The 17,945-nt window shown below is 43.3% G+C and overlaps 1 protein-coding gene across 6 annotated transcripts in view; it reads left to right on the top strand.

Annotated features, from left to right (window-relative positions):
- ARHGAP40 (Rho GTPase activating protein 40) overlaps positions 1–17,945 on the top strand; it is a 71,682-nt gene that overhangs the window by 28,642 nt on the left and 25,095 nt on the right. Inside the window, exon 1 of one of the 6 annotated variants that reach the window (XM_039497776.1) lies at positions 1,031–1,206. The exons of 1 other annotated variant lie outside the window; for it this stretch is intronic. In XM_039497776.1, the coding sequence (XP_039353710.1) occupies positions 1,091–1,206 (116 nt within the window). In that variant the 5' untranslated portion in view covers positions 1,031–1,090. Of the gene's footprint in view, positions 1–1,030; positions 1,207–17,945 lie in introns of those variants that run through there. 4 more of the 6 variants (XM_039497775.1, XM_039497774.1, XM_039497780.1 and 1 more) reach the window with 4 other exon arrangements.

The raw sequence follows: 17,945 nt of genomic DNA, 5'->3' as shown, positions 1-17,945 counted from the left end.
ATCTGTTAGTATTTGACAAGCCTCACATGGCTTCACTGAATAAATTTCAAATGTGATTTTATTTTTTTATAAGATTTGCAGCGATTATGGTAACTCAATGTTAGTGAAAAGACAAGGAGCAGAAAACAAACACTGAAAATCAGCCAGGAAAAATCTCAGAACAATTGAGGATGGAAGGTGAAAAGAAGAAAGCTGATGAGGGAATATGACTGCTTTATCCTTTTCCCCCTCTCCTGTCATATATTGCTTGTCTTAAATGAGTTTTTGGGCCTGGGATTTGCATCTTGCCATATGTTTGGTTGCATGTTGTTGGTACAACTGTAATCCAGTTAATACTGCTCTTTACACTCCTAACTCATCAGGAAATCCGGTTCAGCACATGATACCAAAGCTTGGAACAGCCATATAACTGTCTTTTTCTCCTCTTCTCCAAGAGTTCTTGCCCTTCAATTTGTGCACTTGTTAATGAATTATCTACCAGAGGTCAGATGACATTCTCATTGGGGTTACTGAAAGGCTAATGTATTCCAGTCTGTGAGGACCCTTGGTACAGTTCAAGTGGATTGATTGTTCACTGCTACTTATGTCACTCATGGGAGTTACTTTTCACATGGTTGAGATTTTAGTTATTGTTTAACCAGCCCTGGTTTGGGCATGTTCCCTGTCTGATTTGCATCAGTTATGTGGAAAATGGTAGAGCGAACAATTTCTCTAGATCTAAACGCATAGCAACACAATTTTCAAATGCTAGAAGCTGGTTTCACTATGTCCTTCAGGTATGTATTGCATTCCCAGCGCAGGACAGATGATTATAGCTCTTGGACAGGCTGCATAGCTGTATATTTAAAGTCACAGGTATGTTTACCATGATTTTATTACATCAGTCTCGCTGGGTGGATGAGGAGGAGGAGGAGGGAATTACCATCCAATTAGCAGAGTTTCTGCAGCATGAGTAGGTGGCGCTGTGGTTTTGCTTTCTTTGCAATCAGCTGCAGATGTAACACAAGGAGCTCTGTGACTGTCAAAGGCACACGGATGGACTACTGCTGCTGAAAGACAGCCAACATTGATTCCTCTTGTAACCAAGACCATGGATAAACTTGGAAAGCCTGGTTCTGGGTTTGCCAGAACTCGAATTCCCAGACCGCAAATTGTATTCCATTCCATTCAGCCTCCTTCCCATTCGCAGGTCTCTGGCATTTGCAGGTATGGAGTGCTCACATTTGACTTTCTTTTTTACTGTGCATTTAAGTTTTGTTCAGAAAGGAGGATGTAGAGGTAGAACAATATTGCACCCCAGTAGAATATACAAATGAGTGGAAACAAGGTGAAACCCTAATGGGAATATGAACAAGAGTAGTTAATAATTCCTTTAAAAACACACTTTGGCCATCTTGATCTTCCACAAATTCTCATACAGCATTTTAATTTAAATCAGTGTCACATAAGTAAGCTTCTTGGCTGTGAGTTCTTGTATGAAACAGAATAAATATTCAGAATCAATGCAGTAAACTTTATAAAAGACGGGAGTGGGGAGTGGGAAGCATCACAGGGCACTAACTTATAGCATCTGAAAACTTCCTTATCCAAGATTCAGAAATAAAATGGCATTTGTAATAATTTGGTCATAAAAGGTTATTCTCTATATTTGTCAGTGAAACTAAACACAGGAGACAGGAATGGTGTGTTTTTGTACAATGTGTAGTGTGTATATTAGTCAGTGAGTCTGTTGCACTAGTTTACAACATAATTTATTACTAAATCAGATTGTTTTGTGGTTTTGACCTGCTGCATCATATGAGAGCATCTTTTACTGGATTCATCTAGTTAGCTAGCTTACCACTTTGTATCTAGACTATACACCAGTGCTGGAAAGAGACCTTCTATGTAAAAATCATGCTTCTGTTTGAAAATGTTTTATCGTTAGAATGAGCAGGGTAGATTATCCCATCTGAAAGGGTTTACAGGAAAATGTATGTTTCTCTGTTTTCAGTTTGTTTACTTTTGAAGTTCACAGTACTTTGTGTGGTCTGTTTTGCTGTATAATCAGTCTGAGTCTTTCACATAGCAACAAAGGAGGACAACAATAAACATGTTTGTAAAAACCATTGGGGGGCGGGGGTTACTACTTTAGAGTCCACATTTTTAAAAAAAGAACTAGATTCTAAGCCAGCAGTACTTCTTTGAGACAGTTGAGGGGTTTCTTTTAAGACAGCTGGCTATTGAATATTTTGAACTCTTTGGTATTTTTGAAAAACGACTTAGCCACCTGTTCTTAATTCTCCAGACTGCCAACGTAATACTTGTATTGCTCGATCTGAAGGTGCTGGAGTAGAAGTCGTTCTCGTTAAATCCAAACAATAGGTTGAAGGCAGAATGCCAGCTGTTAGTTAGAAACACTCATTCAGGTCCAGCCATCATGTAAACTACTTAACTCTTGCATCTGACTTGCATCTGAAGAAGTGGGTATTCACCCACGAAAGCTCATGCTGCAGAACATCTGTTAGTCTATAAGGTGCCACAGGATTCTTTGTTGCTTTTACTTAACTCTTGTATAACTATCTCTCTACAGCAGTCTTATAGACATAGAATTTGATTGCTGTACAATGAAGTGATGTTTGTGAAATGATGTGCCGAAAATCCCAGTGTTCATATTAATCGTTTTTAATTATCCACTGTTCCTGCAGTGGTAACTATGCAACGTGTATTGGATAGGCATCTTAATGGCAAATATTTTACCCAGTACTGGGGGTCCCTGGTATATGTCTTTCCCCCTTATCTGTTGTTTCACCTATCCATCGCTCATCAGTAGTGGAACATGTTCCAATTTGTATCGGTTCTGATCCATATGTCCGTCGCTTCACTTTTTGTGTGGCTTTTCTTTGGGTGCTTCCCCCGGTGTTCAGGAGGCGCTGGGAGGGAGGGGAAGGAGCGGGGATCGGGCATGCTCGGAGGAGGGGGTGGAACGAGGCAGGGTGGGAGGATAGGGAGGGCAGGAAGTGGCAGGGTGGGCCATTATTTCTTATGGGGAAAAATTCCCTGGTATCCGTCGTTTCAGTATCCGTCGCCCTTTTCAGAAACACAACCCCAATGTATACCCGGGACCTCCTGTAATGGTACCCTTGTTACCATTCCTCTCAAGCAATCTTGGAAAAGAGCTATTGATCCAGCTTTCCTTCCCTTAGTGCACCTCCCCCTATTACTTCTAACCCTTCTATTTAAATCTGGCAGACAAAGGCCATGTGTGAGTATTGGTGAGTTCCCTATTCTGCATGCTGGAAGCCAGCTGCTTTGCATTCTCTGAGCTCTAGAACTTGCTTAGTGACATTCCGTGAGATGACCAACCTGCACACAGGAACTGTTCATGCATCATGAACAATGGTGAGGTTAACCTGTCCTTGGCAGTTGCTTTTGCTAAACGTCTGAGAACAGTTACCAAGCTGTGGAATCTTCTATCTCTGTGCAAAATCAACATTTTTTTACTATTTCAGCATATGCCACTGAAAAAGTGAAATCAACCCAGCTATGTTGCTCTGGGTAAAAAATACATACCCTTGAGGCACGTTGTTAAACCAACCTAACCCCACAATGTGGAGCGTGGTAGAAGAATTCTTCTGTTGACCTAGCTACCGCCTCTCGGGGAGATGGATTAACTACAGCAGTGGTTCCCAAACTCTAACAATCTGTGAACCCCTTTCTCGAAAAGTCAAGTCTCGCGAACCCCCTCCTAAATATGAATATTTCCAGGGATTTTTTCCTCTACATGAGTATAATTCATAAAAGCAGTGATCTTGGACATATAAAATTTGTTTTTATGATATGCTTATTACACACTATTTATTATTTATCATTACAGTAATTTTATTACATTATGAAAACGGCAACACTCTTCCAAGATCTCACTTTCGTAGCTTGTATCACTTTGAATAAGCCTGTTATAAGACAAGGCTCCTATGTTTCATCAAGGAGTATCAGATGTGAAACAGCATGAAGATATTTAAGACGCCAACTCAAAGAGTTCCTCCTACACAAGCATTCAAGTCTTGAGCAGTCCAGGCAAACAACGCACGTTACAACAAAGCTTAAACTTGTTCTTCATAATAATTTTAAAAACAATAGTAGCTGCCTAATTAATTTTAAAAACAGCAAAAAATATCCACCTCCCTTTCCATTTCTTATAAGGAGTCTTGAAGTTTAAATCTCCTCAGTTTGATAGATCTGCTCGTTTTGAAATGTGTAGCTCTCGGAAGTTCAGGGGCTGCTGGCCCCGTGCTGCCCGGGGTCCCTAGGGACAGCTCTGTCCACCATTAGGGAATTTTTTCATGAGAACCCCCTGTAACATTTCGTGAACCCCCAGGGGTTCATGAACCCCAGTTTGGGAACCACTGCACTACAGCAACTGGAGGATCCCTCCTGTCACTATAGTGAATGTCTACACTGAAGCACTACAGTGGTGCAGCTGTGCCACTCTATTTGTTTAAGTGTAGACATAACCTGAGCAATCCAAGTAAGGAGCTTATGTTTCTGCCCTTCCTGTTTTCCACTGACCCTAAATCTCTTAAGCATGAAGCTTAACTTGATCCTTCAGTGTATCCTTCTCTGGCCCTTTTTTTTAATGCTGTTGGTCAGTAGCTAATTCATGTACCTTCCTTGTAACCTCTTCCCAATTGTTTCCCAGCATTCCTGAGCAGTAAACTATGCTTATCTATTATATCTGGTTTAATGCACAGTGAAATTGGCTAGCTTCTAGAATGGGTTGCAACAGGAAATGACTGGCGCTGGTGAGTTATTTCATAGTAATTACTACACCGATTAAGTAGGTGTTCAGCACTGGAGTAGTTGTAAGGCAAATTAGAAACGCACTAACCACATGTGATATGTATCTTTGTAATTCCAAGGAGGCCTTTCTTTAATAAACGAAGGCCCAAACAGAAGATAATCCTTGGCGTACCCCCCTAGCACTATTTGAGGATCTCAAAGCATGTTAACACACAGACTAGTTTCCCCTCAGAGACAGATAACTTGTCCCTGTACACATGGGAAGGCTGAAGTATACAGAGGTTAAGTGTTTTGCCCAAGGTTGTACAGCAGAGATGGAAATAGAACCAAGCTCCCTTACTCTAACACAGAGGCATGGTCCACAGGTTGGAGCGGAAGTCTAAGAGCTAGGATACTTTGACTCTCTGGCTTTTGTCAAATGACTGAAATGCTGCACCCCAGTTACCTTATTTACCTTATGTGTGATGTGAAGTAGATCATCATTACTCCCACTTGTGGGTAGGATGGTGAATAAATCATAGTTGCTTGTGTGGTTGCAGAGGGGATACATTGATTTAAAAAATCAAGTCTTTATTTAATCTTAACTAAATGCAGGTTTACTTAAAAACTATTTAAAATTAAGTTTGAAAGTAACTTATGTCAAATCCAAAAATTATTATAATCTATTAAAATCATTTCAATTAAATTCAGAAAATAATATGAAGCAGTACATGTTTGTTTGCCATATTTTTAAAGAAAGTCAAAACACTGAAGTGATGGAAGAGGTTGAGTGTGCCAGCGTTTGACAGCAGTAACCCCTTTTGCTGGTAGAGAGAACGTTTTCTTCATTCCAGTTTATTCAACTAGTTAAATCCGATTTGAGAGTTGAGAAAGCTGGAAAGCTTGTTTTTTCTAATCCAATCCGTGAATAAAAAGTAGGCGTGAGCGGATGAAATCTACTGAAATCTTGAAGGATATGGTGTCCAGAAACAATCCGTTCACTTTGATAACTACAATAATACTTCCTTTTGTTTAACAAATCACTTTTAAATGCAAAACGTGTCTTGATTTTTTTTTCTTGCGTATTGATTTTTTTCTTGTGTATCGATTATGCTTAAGGTAGTTTTATTTAATAGTGGTGTGCAAATCTCCTGTTTCCTTCACCTCTAATTTGGTTATTTCCTTTCTGCACCACCACACCCTGGGTGTGTAATGGTAGCTTTCTTGGGATGTAGCCCAGAAAGGAGAGGACTGAGGTGCAGTTTCCCAGGGCTCAGGTAATTTAGCATGAAACTTTGACTTGCTCTTTCATTGGCACGGCTGAAATGGAAATAGAAATTGGAGCGGATTAGATCTGGAACAGAAAGCATTTTTGTTGCTTGGATGCAGCAGTACAAGTTGATCTAAGGATGCGCTTATAGGCAAATTTAGCTCTTAGGCCTCATTGTTCACCACCTCATGTAGACAGGGCAAGGTAGTATTTTTGCCACTATGTTCTCTCCCTGCTCTGGGCAGGGTTGTGGGGTGAGAGACCAGCAGTTGGGGCATGCTCTCCTTCTCCTGAAGAAGACTCAGCCAGAGCAGGGGAGAATTGCACAGATGAGTTAGTGCACGTGCTAGGTATGCCAAGCCTGTGGAACACTTATTGTCTAAGGAGGCCCTGTGTGCAAATGAAGAAACTGCTTTACAAGTACCGCACAATACTATATTCAGCTGACAGATGGAGGCAGTCAGCCAGCATTGCACTCTTATTTCTATTGTGCTGAGGGATCATCAGTGGGCTGCAAACATGCTACTACAATGAAAAATGTGCTTGACATCAGGATGAAGGCAGCTGAAGTAGAGAATGCCAGCTCCAGAGCTGTTCCCAATGTAGAGGAAGTCAATGCTGAAGCAACTGTCATGTCTCTGATCACAAACCATAATCCCATAGGCAGATGGTGGTAATAAAATCCCAGCTACTGTTGCTAGTGCTTGAGAGTGGCAAGTGTACAGTCTTATGGCCAAGCAATCTTGATAAAAGTATTTTGACACAAGCATGAATGCTGCAGCTCCCCTGGGCTGTGGATGACCTGCATGTAGCATGTCAGGGGAGGTATGTGCAAAGCTGGCTTAAAGCTCAGCTTTGTACTGCTCTGCAACTGGTGCCTCTTGTTCTGCAGAGCTGATCCAGCTGTGCTGAGTTAGAGAAGCCTGGAGGCAGCTCTAACTTTCACTGGCTTCAAACCACAAGTAGAGGATCAGCATAGCCTAGAGCAGGGGTGGGCAAACTTTTTGGCCTGAAGCCACATCGGGTTTCAGAAATTTTGTATGGAGGGTGGGTTAGGGGAGGGGGTCGTGGCCTGGCCCCCACCTCCTATCTGCCCCCCCTCCCGGGACTTCTGCCCCTGATGGCCCCCCGCTCCCCGGACCCCCATCGCTGACTGCTCCCTGCCGCCCCATCTAACCCCTTTTCTCATTTCTGATGGACCCCCAGGACTCCTGCCCCATCCAACCACCCCTTCTCCCTGTCCCCTGACTGCCCCTGGAACCCCTGCCCCTCACCGCCCCATCCAACCCCCACGCTCATTCCTGACTGACCCCCTGGGACCCTTGCCCCATCCAACCATCCCTTTTCCCTGGCCCCTGACTGCTCCTTGCTACCCCATCCAACCCCCCTCCTTTCTGAGTGCCCCTGGACCCCTGCCCACATTCAACCCCCTGTTCCCCCCTGACTGCCCTGACCCCTATCCACACCCCTGCTCCCTGACCACTACCCCGAACTGCCCTCTATCCAACCTCCTGCTCCCTGCCCCCTTACTGCATTGCCTGGAGCACCGGTGTCTGGCAGCACTACAGCCGCACTGCCCGGCTGGAGCCGGGCCCTCAGAGCACTGGGTCAGGCCGGACTCTGCAGCTGCACTGCCCCAGGAGCTCACAGCCCCAGCACCCAGAGCATTGCACTGGCAGCGGAGCGAGCTGAGGGGGAGGGGGAACAGCAGTGGAGGGGCCAAGGGCTGGCTAGCCTACCGGGCCAGGAGCTCAGGGGCCAGGCAGGATGGTCCCACAGGCCGGATGTGGCCCGCGGGCTGTAGTTTGCCCACCTCTGGCCTAGACTAGAGGAATCTTGACCCTGCCCCTTTTCCTTGAAATGCCAGCAGTAGAGGAAGGGCAGTATGGACGCCCCTACGCCAGCTATGGCTTTGAAGGCTCACTCTTGCACTGGGTTGATCCTCCCTGAGCTGATTATACTGGCATTAAGGCCAGACTCATTAGTGATGTGGTGTAAAGTGTTAGCCTTGCACCCAAAAAACTTGGTCTTGAAACTGCAATGAAAGACTGGGATGCCGCCATTAATTCAGGATTCTGTGTACATAGAGTGGTCTGTAGTGGGCAAAATCACCTACAAACTGTCTTAATCGTGTGTCCTATTCTTTGTTCTGCTATCACTTTTAAATGGAAGTTGTTACCAATACCTATTCTTATTCTCAGAGGGATGCAGTGGCAGCAGCTTTTACTACTATTGCTATTACTATCTTCACGAAACAATCTCCGGGACCAAGTCAGTCCAGTTCCCACTGAAGTAAATAAAAAGATCAGGGCTGCTGGGTTGTTTCATTGCTGTGTAGACTTCTGCGATTGGGCTGGAGCCCAGGCTCTACGACCCTGTGAGGTGAGAGAGTCCCAACCAGGCTCCAGCCTGATCCCGCCAGTCAACACAGCAATGAAGCCACCCCACAGCCCAGGCCCCGTGAGCCCAAGTCGGCTGGGGTCTACTTGCTGTGTAGACATACCTTTAGAGAAGTTGAACTTTGACATTCCTGTTCACAAGGCCCATGGTAAATTTTAAAAAATCATTGTTCAAGATGAAGGCTATCAGTACAAAGATGTGTCATTTTATCTAGAAAGTATTTGGAAAAATATAAATCAGGGCAATATGAGCATATGTGCAAAAAAAGCAAGGTGGGTGAGGTAGTATTTTACCAACAGAAGTTGGCCCAGTAAAAGATATTACCTCACCCACCTAGTGTCTCTAACATCCTGGGACCAACTTGGCTATAATGACCCTTCATACAAAAAAAGTGAAGCACTCTAAGACGTATCAGCTGAGACAGCCCCAAGAAAGAGACGGGTTCTAGCTACTTTTGAAGACCCTTTTTCTGCTTTCCAGCAATTAGTCTCTGGAATGAGATTTTTGTGTTTCTCTCTTGTATGATAGTGCAATGTGAACTTATTAACCACTGATTGGATTTTATTCATAGATTCAAAAGCCAGAAGGGGGACCACTGTGATCTAGTCTGACTTCTTATATAACGCAGGCCAGAGAACTCCCACAAAATAATTCCTAGAGCAGATCTTTTAGAAAAGCATCCAATCTTGATTTAAAAATTGCCAGTGATAGAGAATCCATTACAACCCTTGGTAAATTGTTACTATGGTTAATTACCTTCACTGTTAATTTTTAACACCTTATTTCTTTTCTGAATTTGTCTAGCTTGAACTTCCAGTCATTGAATCATGTTATACCGTTCTCTGCTAGACTAGAGAGCTCTTTGTCAAGTATCTGCTCCCCACATAAGTACGTACAGGCTGTACTCAATCACCCCTTAGCCTTCTGTTTGTTAAGCTAAGTTAAAATAGCCCTGGCAGGAATCCATCTTGTTCAAGGTGATCCTGTCACAAATGGTGTCTTTTCTTTTCTTTCTTGCTGTTCTTTCTCCCTTTCCCTTCAAACACTATAGGCAGGGACCTCCTGCGGGCATGACTGCAGAGGACCGCTGGTCCCGCATGGCTCCGCTGCGCCCCCGCGCGCCGCGCGGTGCGGATCCGGCGGCTCGCTGTCAGCTGCGCGCAGTCGGGTCGCCGGAGGCAGCCGAGCCGGCGGGCGCCGCAGCCATGTCTGGTCATGGCAGGTCGTCCGTCCCCCGGGCGGTGGACCTCCTCCGCAGGCATGACTGGGCGCAGGTCCGGCCGAGCCTGCTGCCCCCACCCCGGCTGCAGGGGCGGCGGCAGCGGCAGGATGGGCTGGGGCCCCAGCCTTTAGGCACCAGCTTGTTTTGCTGGTGCCTAGAGCCGCCCCTGACTATAGGAACAGTAGTTACATTAGCAAGGAGGCTGTTTCTTCTTCCTTCGCTCCAACAGTCTAAACCGAGAGGCGCGTAACTTGCTCTGGTTTAGTGTTGATGCCTATTGTATTGGTATGGGAGCAGTTAGATTTGTTTTAAAAGCAAGTAGGAAAATGAATCCATTGAAGAACATCTGATTTTATATTTTAGCAGTGTATAAAACACTGGTTAGGAGGTGGCTGTCGAACACTGTTTCAGAAATAGGGTACGCTCAAGGCATTGTAATTTGCATACACAAGCTCTTGTTTTAAGGTGGGCAGATGTCCTGATGATAGGGGCGTTGCCTTATGTAGGGAACTATTTCCCACACCATCCTGATTTTTCACACTTGCTGTCTGGTCACCCTATCTTGTTTGCATATGCAAACGTTGTCTGGGTTTGAGGTACCCCAACTGTGACACAGTTGACAAGTAGTATGGCCTGGACTACAACTAGGTTATGGACCTAACAATTGCACCAGCCTTGTTATTTGGCTATCAGCCTCTCTAAAGGGGTGAGTTGTATTATTATGCTGTCAAACCTCAGAGACAACTGGTAGCATGAATTGAGGACAGTGCTTAAAGCCAACTGAACTTGGGGATTACAACGGACAATGAAACCTGTTTCTTTTCTTTTCTTTTTTTTTAAAGACTTATGCTTTTGCCAGGACACTGATAGTTTAATCTAAGCATTGGGTAGCTGGCAGCCAGATCAATATTGTAAATACAAGTGACCTTTTGTGCACTGAAAATCTATTTATTTTTAATTTATCAAAAAATCTCTATTTTTTTCAAAAACATTTAAAAATATTACTGAATCAAATGAAACAACTTCATTTCCTTCAGGATTCCCTTCAGCTTCTCAAATGAGCTACCTTTGTAGGTTCTCGAGTGTATCTTTGCTGTATCAAGACAGAGAGCTGTAAGAGATTCTCTTTGGGGTGCAGGGTACAGGAATCTCTAAGTGAAATTCTAGGGCCGGTGTTATGCAGGAGGTCAGACTGTGGAATCACAGTGGCCTCTTCTGGTCTTAAAATCTATGAATATACATGTGAATAAACTGGATTGCTTGAAGTGGCCTATTTAAACATGCTGGCCAAGAATCTTTGCTTCACTAAGCTTCCTATCTCAGTGAGAAGGGGGAAGTGTCTGGGATGGATCTGTGCCATACTGAACTCCAGTGTAGGGTAGACCAACTTAGATGCTGGAGGGGCCATGTGACCACTGAATGTTGTCTGTGCATTGTACTCTGGCTGCAGCCTTTCCCTGCTAACTGTATTCTATGCTGGTCATGGCATGGAGGTGGGTTTCCAGGCTCTTTAATGGCTTACAGTTCCCACACAACGAGGGGAATGCTTAGCTGGCCAGACCTAGCTACTTTTCAGCCCCTTCGTGTAGCTCAGGTCGCAGAGCAAAGGGATCCGAATGCAAAGGAGAATCTATCCTGTTGTGAGCCCTTATCAGCTGATCTGTCCTATGTGCAGCTCTGTTTCAGAACTCACTTGTACGCCTCTTCATTAGGATTTGTACTCATGGTTCCAGGCTGAAACTTGGAAGCAAATTAAAGAGGACTTAGTTTCCCACTGCATGGGCCTCCTACGTTTCCTTTAATCCTGCGCTCCTGTGCCAGCTGATTTGTTTTTAGAGGTTTTTTTCGACCTTGAGAAATAAATTGAAGGCCAACAAGAGACAGGCTTCAGTTGTTTCCTCTAAATTAATAGCCTATCCAACTAATGACAATCAACTCCTGCTTTCCCCTTCTCAAGAACTGTTCTTTATTCCACACTAAATGTTGTTGTTCTTTAAAACCTGTGATTTTTGTAGCACTGCACCCTGCTGACTCCTCCCTTCTGAGTTAATACAATTTTATGTTTAGTTTTTCATTTTAGTTTCAAACTCATTCTTGCCTGTTTTGTTTCTTGGTGCCAGGAGTCCCTCTGGGCCTGGCTCATATCCTTGGAAATACTTCTAAGTTGAATGATATCTTGTCTTGCATTTTTTAATATCTGGAAGACTTCACCATCTCCTGCCTGTTCCCACCTTGGTTAGGTTTGGAACAGTTTTAAAGTGGATAATTTTTTTTTTTTTGGCTTAAACTGGTAGCAAGTGTCCCCTTTGAAGTAGTTCAGCACAACAGGAGGAAACCTTTTTATTAATGCATCTGATGAAAGAGAAGCAGTCTGAGGAGTTCTCAATACAGAAAGAACATTGAGCAAGTGGGGAAGAAGTCCAAGGAGCTAACACTCCATTGAGAGCAGCTTCTCTGGATGGAATGATCCAGCACTAGAACAAAATGAATACACAGCAACACCGTTTTCTTATTGGGCTCAGAAGAGCTTGGGTTATGTGAGTGTTTTATGATGCACTTTGTTTTGTGTTTGTCAGTGTCTACTAATTAAAAATGAAACCTTACAAGCCACCAGATTTAGGAATAAGTGCTGTTGGAGAGAGGGGAATCCTTTTCTTTCCAGTGGTGCTGTAGAAAGCATTTCTTTCTGGTCCTCGTAGCCTCTTGAGAGATTGTGCCTTTAAAATTCATGTCATTCCAGATCTGATTGCCTCCTGTCCCCCTCCCTAATTTCTTACTGTCACAACACTTGGCCCAGGGTTGACCTGAGCATCATAGGGGAGGGTTAGTGAGATGACATCCCCACTGGTAGGGCACACTCACACACAAGCAATGCTTTGAATCAGAGCAGCAGATTCTTTCCTCCTCTGACTCTGGTCATCAGGAAGCTTGATCCAGTCTGCTTCGTTCCATCTACAAGCTGGCCTTGCTAACCAGCATGACAGTCTTCACTCCTTTCCCAATCATCCACAGAGATTCCAAAGGATACTAAGTCATCTTTGCAAGCATCCTCAAATCTCCACAGCGGTCTGCCTCTCTTTCTAGGCCCATCACGAGCTTCAGAGTACAGTGCACTCTTTGGGATCCTGTAATCTGGCATTTACGCTAAACATACCAAAAAACTAAACAGCTTTCATATCAGATGCTTGTGTAAAATTCTTCGAATAAGATGACAAGACAGGGTGACAAACATGGAAATGTTAAATCGTGCTGGTATGTCATTTGTGGGGATGTTGATTAGTAAGTAAAGTCTCATGTGGCTTGCATATGTCAAGTGAATGCCAAATCATGTGCCTAAGTCCCATTTTATATTCATGCTTTGCTGAATATGGATGGCTTGCTGAAATGGGCTAAATACAGTGTCCTTGTTGCATCTCTCACCCTGACTCATTCAGCTTTACCAACGTTGGTGGCCTAATTATCTTGTTTCGTCTGTTTTTTCCCATAACGATGTTAGCACTGCTTTTCATTTTGCCCCTTTCATGCCGAATGCCCTCTCTGAACTGATCCTTAAGGCTGTGTCTTTCCCTCTCCATGATGCTTACAAGAAATTGGCTGTAGAGATGGCTGAAGAATTGTCTCCTCTTTTTCCCCCTTCGTTTGTTTCATGGAGAAGGCTGGATTGACATGGCTCACATCACTATAGAGTAGTTTCTTTAGGAGGGTTAGGGTTAGGAATAAAAAACAATGTCCACAAAGGAGTAACTCCAGCTGGCGCTGCTGCCTTGCAGCTGGTTCTTGACTGAACAAAGGCCAGGGGAGAAAACCCTGAATCAAATTTGCTGTGGGGAAAATGTCAGGTGGTTGGCACTGTAGTACAGCTCTGCCCTCCAGCATCTCCTGCAGCTATGCTGGCTTCCAAACATCATGGCCTTCAAGCCTTTGGGCCTAGTCCTTATTGCTTTAATCCTACAATACTTCCAGTTATTGAAGCAAAGTGCAGAGCATATTTTATCGAAGATATTAACCTCTATCCCGAGACCTGTGCTAACCCCAGAGTGGTCAAGGGTGCATTGCAATATCCTCACACTGTCTTGGTCTGTGCGAGAAGATGCAGATTTCCTTTTTGAATAGACATCTAAGAGGTATGTATGATGGAATCAAGAAAGCAATAGATCTTTCTGCCAAGAAGACTGTCCCACTCAAATCTCTTAATGGAGACATCATTACTGATGGAGGCAAACAGTGCTCCACCCAGTGTTGCATCAGTTACAAACTACTTGCGTGAAACCATTGTTTTTGAAGCAGTGCTAAGCATGATCCTTAGATTCCAGATTACTGAAGAGTTCAATATAGAGCCATCTATAAATGTGCTTGAAAAGGCAATCACCTCCCTAGCATCAGGGAAGGACACCGGGGGGGAAAAAATGGAATTCCAGCTGAAGTACTGAAACATGGAGGAGAAGTTGTTCTTGAACATTTGCACAATGCCTTGCTTGCCTGATGAAGGGAAGGAGGGGGTACCACAAGACATGAAGGATGCTAACATCATAATACAGAGTATAAAAGGAGATTGGAGTGATTTCCACAATTACAGAGGACTTTCTGTCGTTAGTGTTGCTGGTAAGGCTTTCACATGGGTCATTTTTAACACCGAATAGTGAGGTGGCAAAGTTTTGCAAATGATACAAAAACACTTGAGAATTAAGTCCAAATTTGAGTGCAGAAAGTTACAAAGGGATCTTACTAAATTGGGTAAATGGGCAAGAAAATGGCAGATGAAATTCAAGGTTGATTAAATGCAAAGTTATGCACATAGAAAAACCATAATCCCAGCTATACGTACAAAACGATGAGGTCTAAATTAGCTATTACCACTCACGATAGATCTTGGAGTCTTTGTGGATAGTTTTCTGAAAACATCCATCTGCTCAATGTGCAGCACCAGACAGAAAAGCTAACAATGGTAGGAACCATTGGGAAAAGGATAGCTAAGAAGACAAAATATCAAAACGCTACTGTATAAATCCATTTTATGCCCACACCTTGAACACTGCATGCAATTTTAGTTGTCCCATCTCAAAAAGCCATACATTTAGAACTGGAAAAAGTACAGAGAAGGGCAACAGAAATGATTGGGGGTATGCAACAGCTCTCTTATGAGAGACGGTAAAAAGGCTGGCAGTTCATCTTAGAAACTAAGGCGGGGGGATATGCCATCTCGGGTCAGTTATATTGGATACCTGATATTAGATGATAAGTTCTGAGAAGGGCTGCCACCCACATTCAGTCAACTGGCTAAGCACTTGAACACCAAGATATGGGTCTTCCAGATGTTCGTTTTGAGCATGCTGCTGCCTGGTGGCAATACTTGGAGCACCTAAGCAGGCATGAGAAAAGTTTAAACAGCTTCCACACCTGCTGTCCTCGTATTTTCAATATCAAGTGAGGAACCAAGGTGTCTGATAGTGAAGTACTTGGAAAAAGGAAAATTCTTGTAGTGAGTCAGCTTTATCTTCTGGCCCTGCACCTTATTGCCTATGTTATCTCTTGCAATGACTCTCACTTTAGAATTGGATTTTTTAGCTACTTGTGATGCTGCAAGCATGACATGCAGCAACTGAACTGGTTTGGCACTTGCACCATTGTTTTTCAAGATGGAGGGTTGCCATGAGTGTGTGGTTTTATTTTTTTATTATTATTTTATTATTTTAAACTATGCACTTCACTAACTTGATTTTATAGCCAATTGCTTTGTCGAGTTAATTTTTAAAAAAATCTTCTAAGTGTTAAACTTTTTGTTATGGTTACGGTTTGTCTGAGTGAACTTGGTTATTCCACCTACTCTTTGCTTAATACATACAATCTCCACCTCCAATCTAAACTGCTGTTACTCGTGTAGGTTACTGAATGTTCCTCGCTCACTGTCCTCACAGGGATAATCTTATAAATGTCTAGAATCTGAAGCTAACGTGATGCATGCTTCTGCCTCATCAGTCACATATTTAAAGCAGCTTTAAACAGTCAATTTTGTTCTTTAGAAAATCAAAAGAAAACATTAATTGTCTTCAGATTAGAGAAACAATTGGTCTTTAAATCTGTTTGCCTTACAGTAGTGTGAGAGGAAGGGTGGTCCAGTGGTTAGTGTGCCAGCCTAAGACTTTAGAGGCTTGGGTTCAAGTCCCTGCTCCATAACAGACTTCTTGCATGACCTTGAGCAAATCATTTAGCCTCCCTGTGCCCCAGTTCTCCTTCAGTAAAATGGAAAGGATAGCAATTCCTAACCTCAAAGGGTGTTGGGAATAAATACATTAAATATTGTGAGGTAACCAGATACTACAGGTCATAGAAGTACTTTAAATAGGGCGCCCAATCAGGGAGCAGTGTCCCATTATGCTAAATGCTGTACAAATGCATAATGAAAAAATGGCCCCTGCACCAAAAAGCTTGCAGCCTAACTTCACACATGTGATGTCAGTGGGAATGGAACCCATGGATGTCTGTGGGCCAAATTCAGTGAGGAAAATGGTGGTGTCAGTTACTCATCAGGTGTAAATAGGTCAGAAAACACAGATGTTCTGAATTTTCTGGGGTTGGGGTGGGAATGATTTAGTGTAATTAACAATGTGGGGCTGGCTCTAGACATGGCATCCTGTTCAGAATTGTGTGAATAAATGTCTTATACTGTCCCTCACAGGGAAAGCAAGGCTATGTGTTCTCGAGTCAGTGTCCAGATTCTCTTGTACACCTTGCATTATGTTCTGTAATGGGATCCAATGTAGAATCAAGTCATGTGGCGTGTGTGTGTGTGTGTGTGTGTGTGTGTATTTAAATATGATTACTTGTGCATATTTACATATCAATATCTGTGTTGTGTATACAGAAATAAATTTCTCTGTGTCCCTGACTCCAATTTGATTTCACTTTGAAGAGCCGTGAGCTGTCATTTGTTTCTCCAGAAATACTTCCTTGGTGAAGCCAATGACCACTGTAGAATGAGAAACATATCTTCTCACTGAGGCAAGTGTTTGATCAAGTGACCATTACTTTCATTTGGAATTGCCATAGGGGAATACCAAGCAGAACTACTCCATTTGGGTCAATGGGGAAGAATATTTCTTTTTTCATCTCCCCAACTCCTACCGTAATATGCTCATTTCCTCTTCTTAAGAGCTGGTTATCAGATCCCTTTTGTAAGCATTTCTCTCCTTTCTAGGGGACTTCCCAAACATGCAAACACTAATCTCTTACTTTGTGACTGTGAGAGTAATACAACTTTTAACAGCTGGGGAGGGGAAGCAAATGCTCATTGCGGGACAGCTGGATGGTCTAACAGGGCTTTACTGTCTTGAACTTCTCTTTCATGGAATTATAGCAGCGCACCCTTTGTTCAGTAAGTCCTAGCTGCTTTGGTTCTCTTACTAATTCCCAGTATTGCCAGTCCCAAATGTTTTAAAAACAACAATCCATGAGTTGGGTCCCCAAAAATCATGACTGGCTTAAACACAGAGATTTAAAAAAAAAATTTGGGGTAAAGACTCCTTTTGGTTTTTGAGCCTTTAGGTTTTTTCCTTGACCATGATTTTTTTTTTTTAAATGAAGTCGAGTTTCTGACATAATCGCGTGACTTCAGGAGCTGTCGCTTCAAGGAAAAGACCAAACATTGTGAGACTTGTGATAAAACCGCAACAGTTGGCAACACTGATTTTGCCTGCAGAGCTAATGACAGCCCTCTGAAAAGCAGAGTTTGATACCAGCAAAATCTCTGTGATGTGACATAACACAGAGTTTTGGGGTTATCGTACTAGTTAGTAGGTTACGTAGGGCTAGATCAGGTTATATAGCTTGTGGTAAAGTGAGTGGTACTCTCATTTTTTGGTTGTCTCTGTTGCATATATTGCTTGCACTGCAAAAGGTTTGCATTCTGAGCCAGGAGTGATCTAAAATCATTCTTTCCTCAAAAGGAGTTTGGGAATACCTATGAAAACCAGGCAAGTGTCAGTCAACTGGCGTAGGGACTGGGGCTGAATCCAGGTTCTGTAACTATCGAGCTGTCAAAGCTGTTTGTGAAAAATCTAAGTTGCTCTTGCTCACTTTGAGTGCTGTGGCAGCGTTAATTCCTAAATCCTCACTTCTGAGACTATGCCTAGAGCATTTTCTATTCTCAAAATACATCAGGTATCTTTTGCTTACAGCCTAATAATCTGCTGCTCAGCAGACAACCGGGCGGGGGGGGGGGGGGGAAGGGGAATTCTGGTCTCCATATTGGTCTCCTAAAGCTTGTCCATGCGGCGCTGACAAAGTGTACCAGAAGGA

The sequence above is a fragment of the Mauremys reevesii genome, linkage group 13 (assembly GCF_016161935.1).
Source record: "Mauremys reevesii isolate NIE-2019 linkage group 13, ASM1616193v1, whole genome shotgun sequence".
NCBI classification, from domain to species: Eukaryota; Metazoa; Chordata; order Testudines; family Geoemydidae; genus Mauremys; species Mauremys reevesii.
This window is presented reverse-complemented; position numbering and strand designations above follow the sequence as displayed.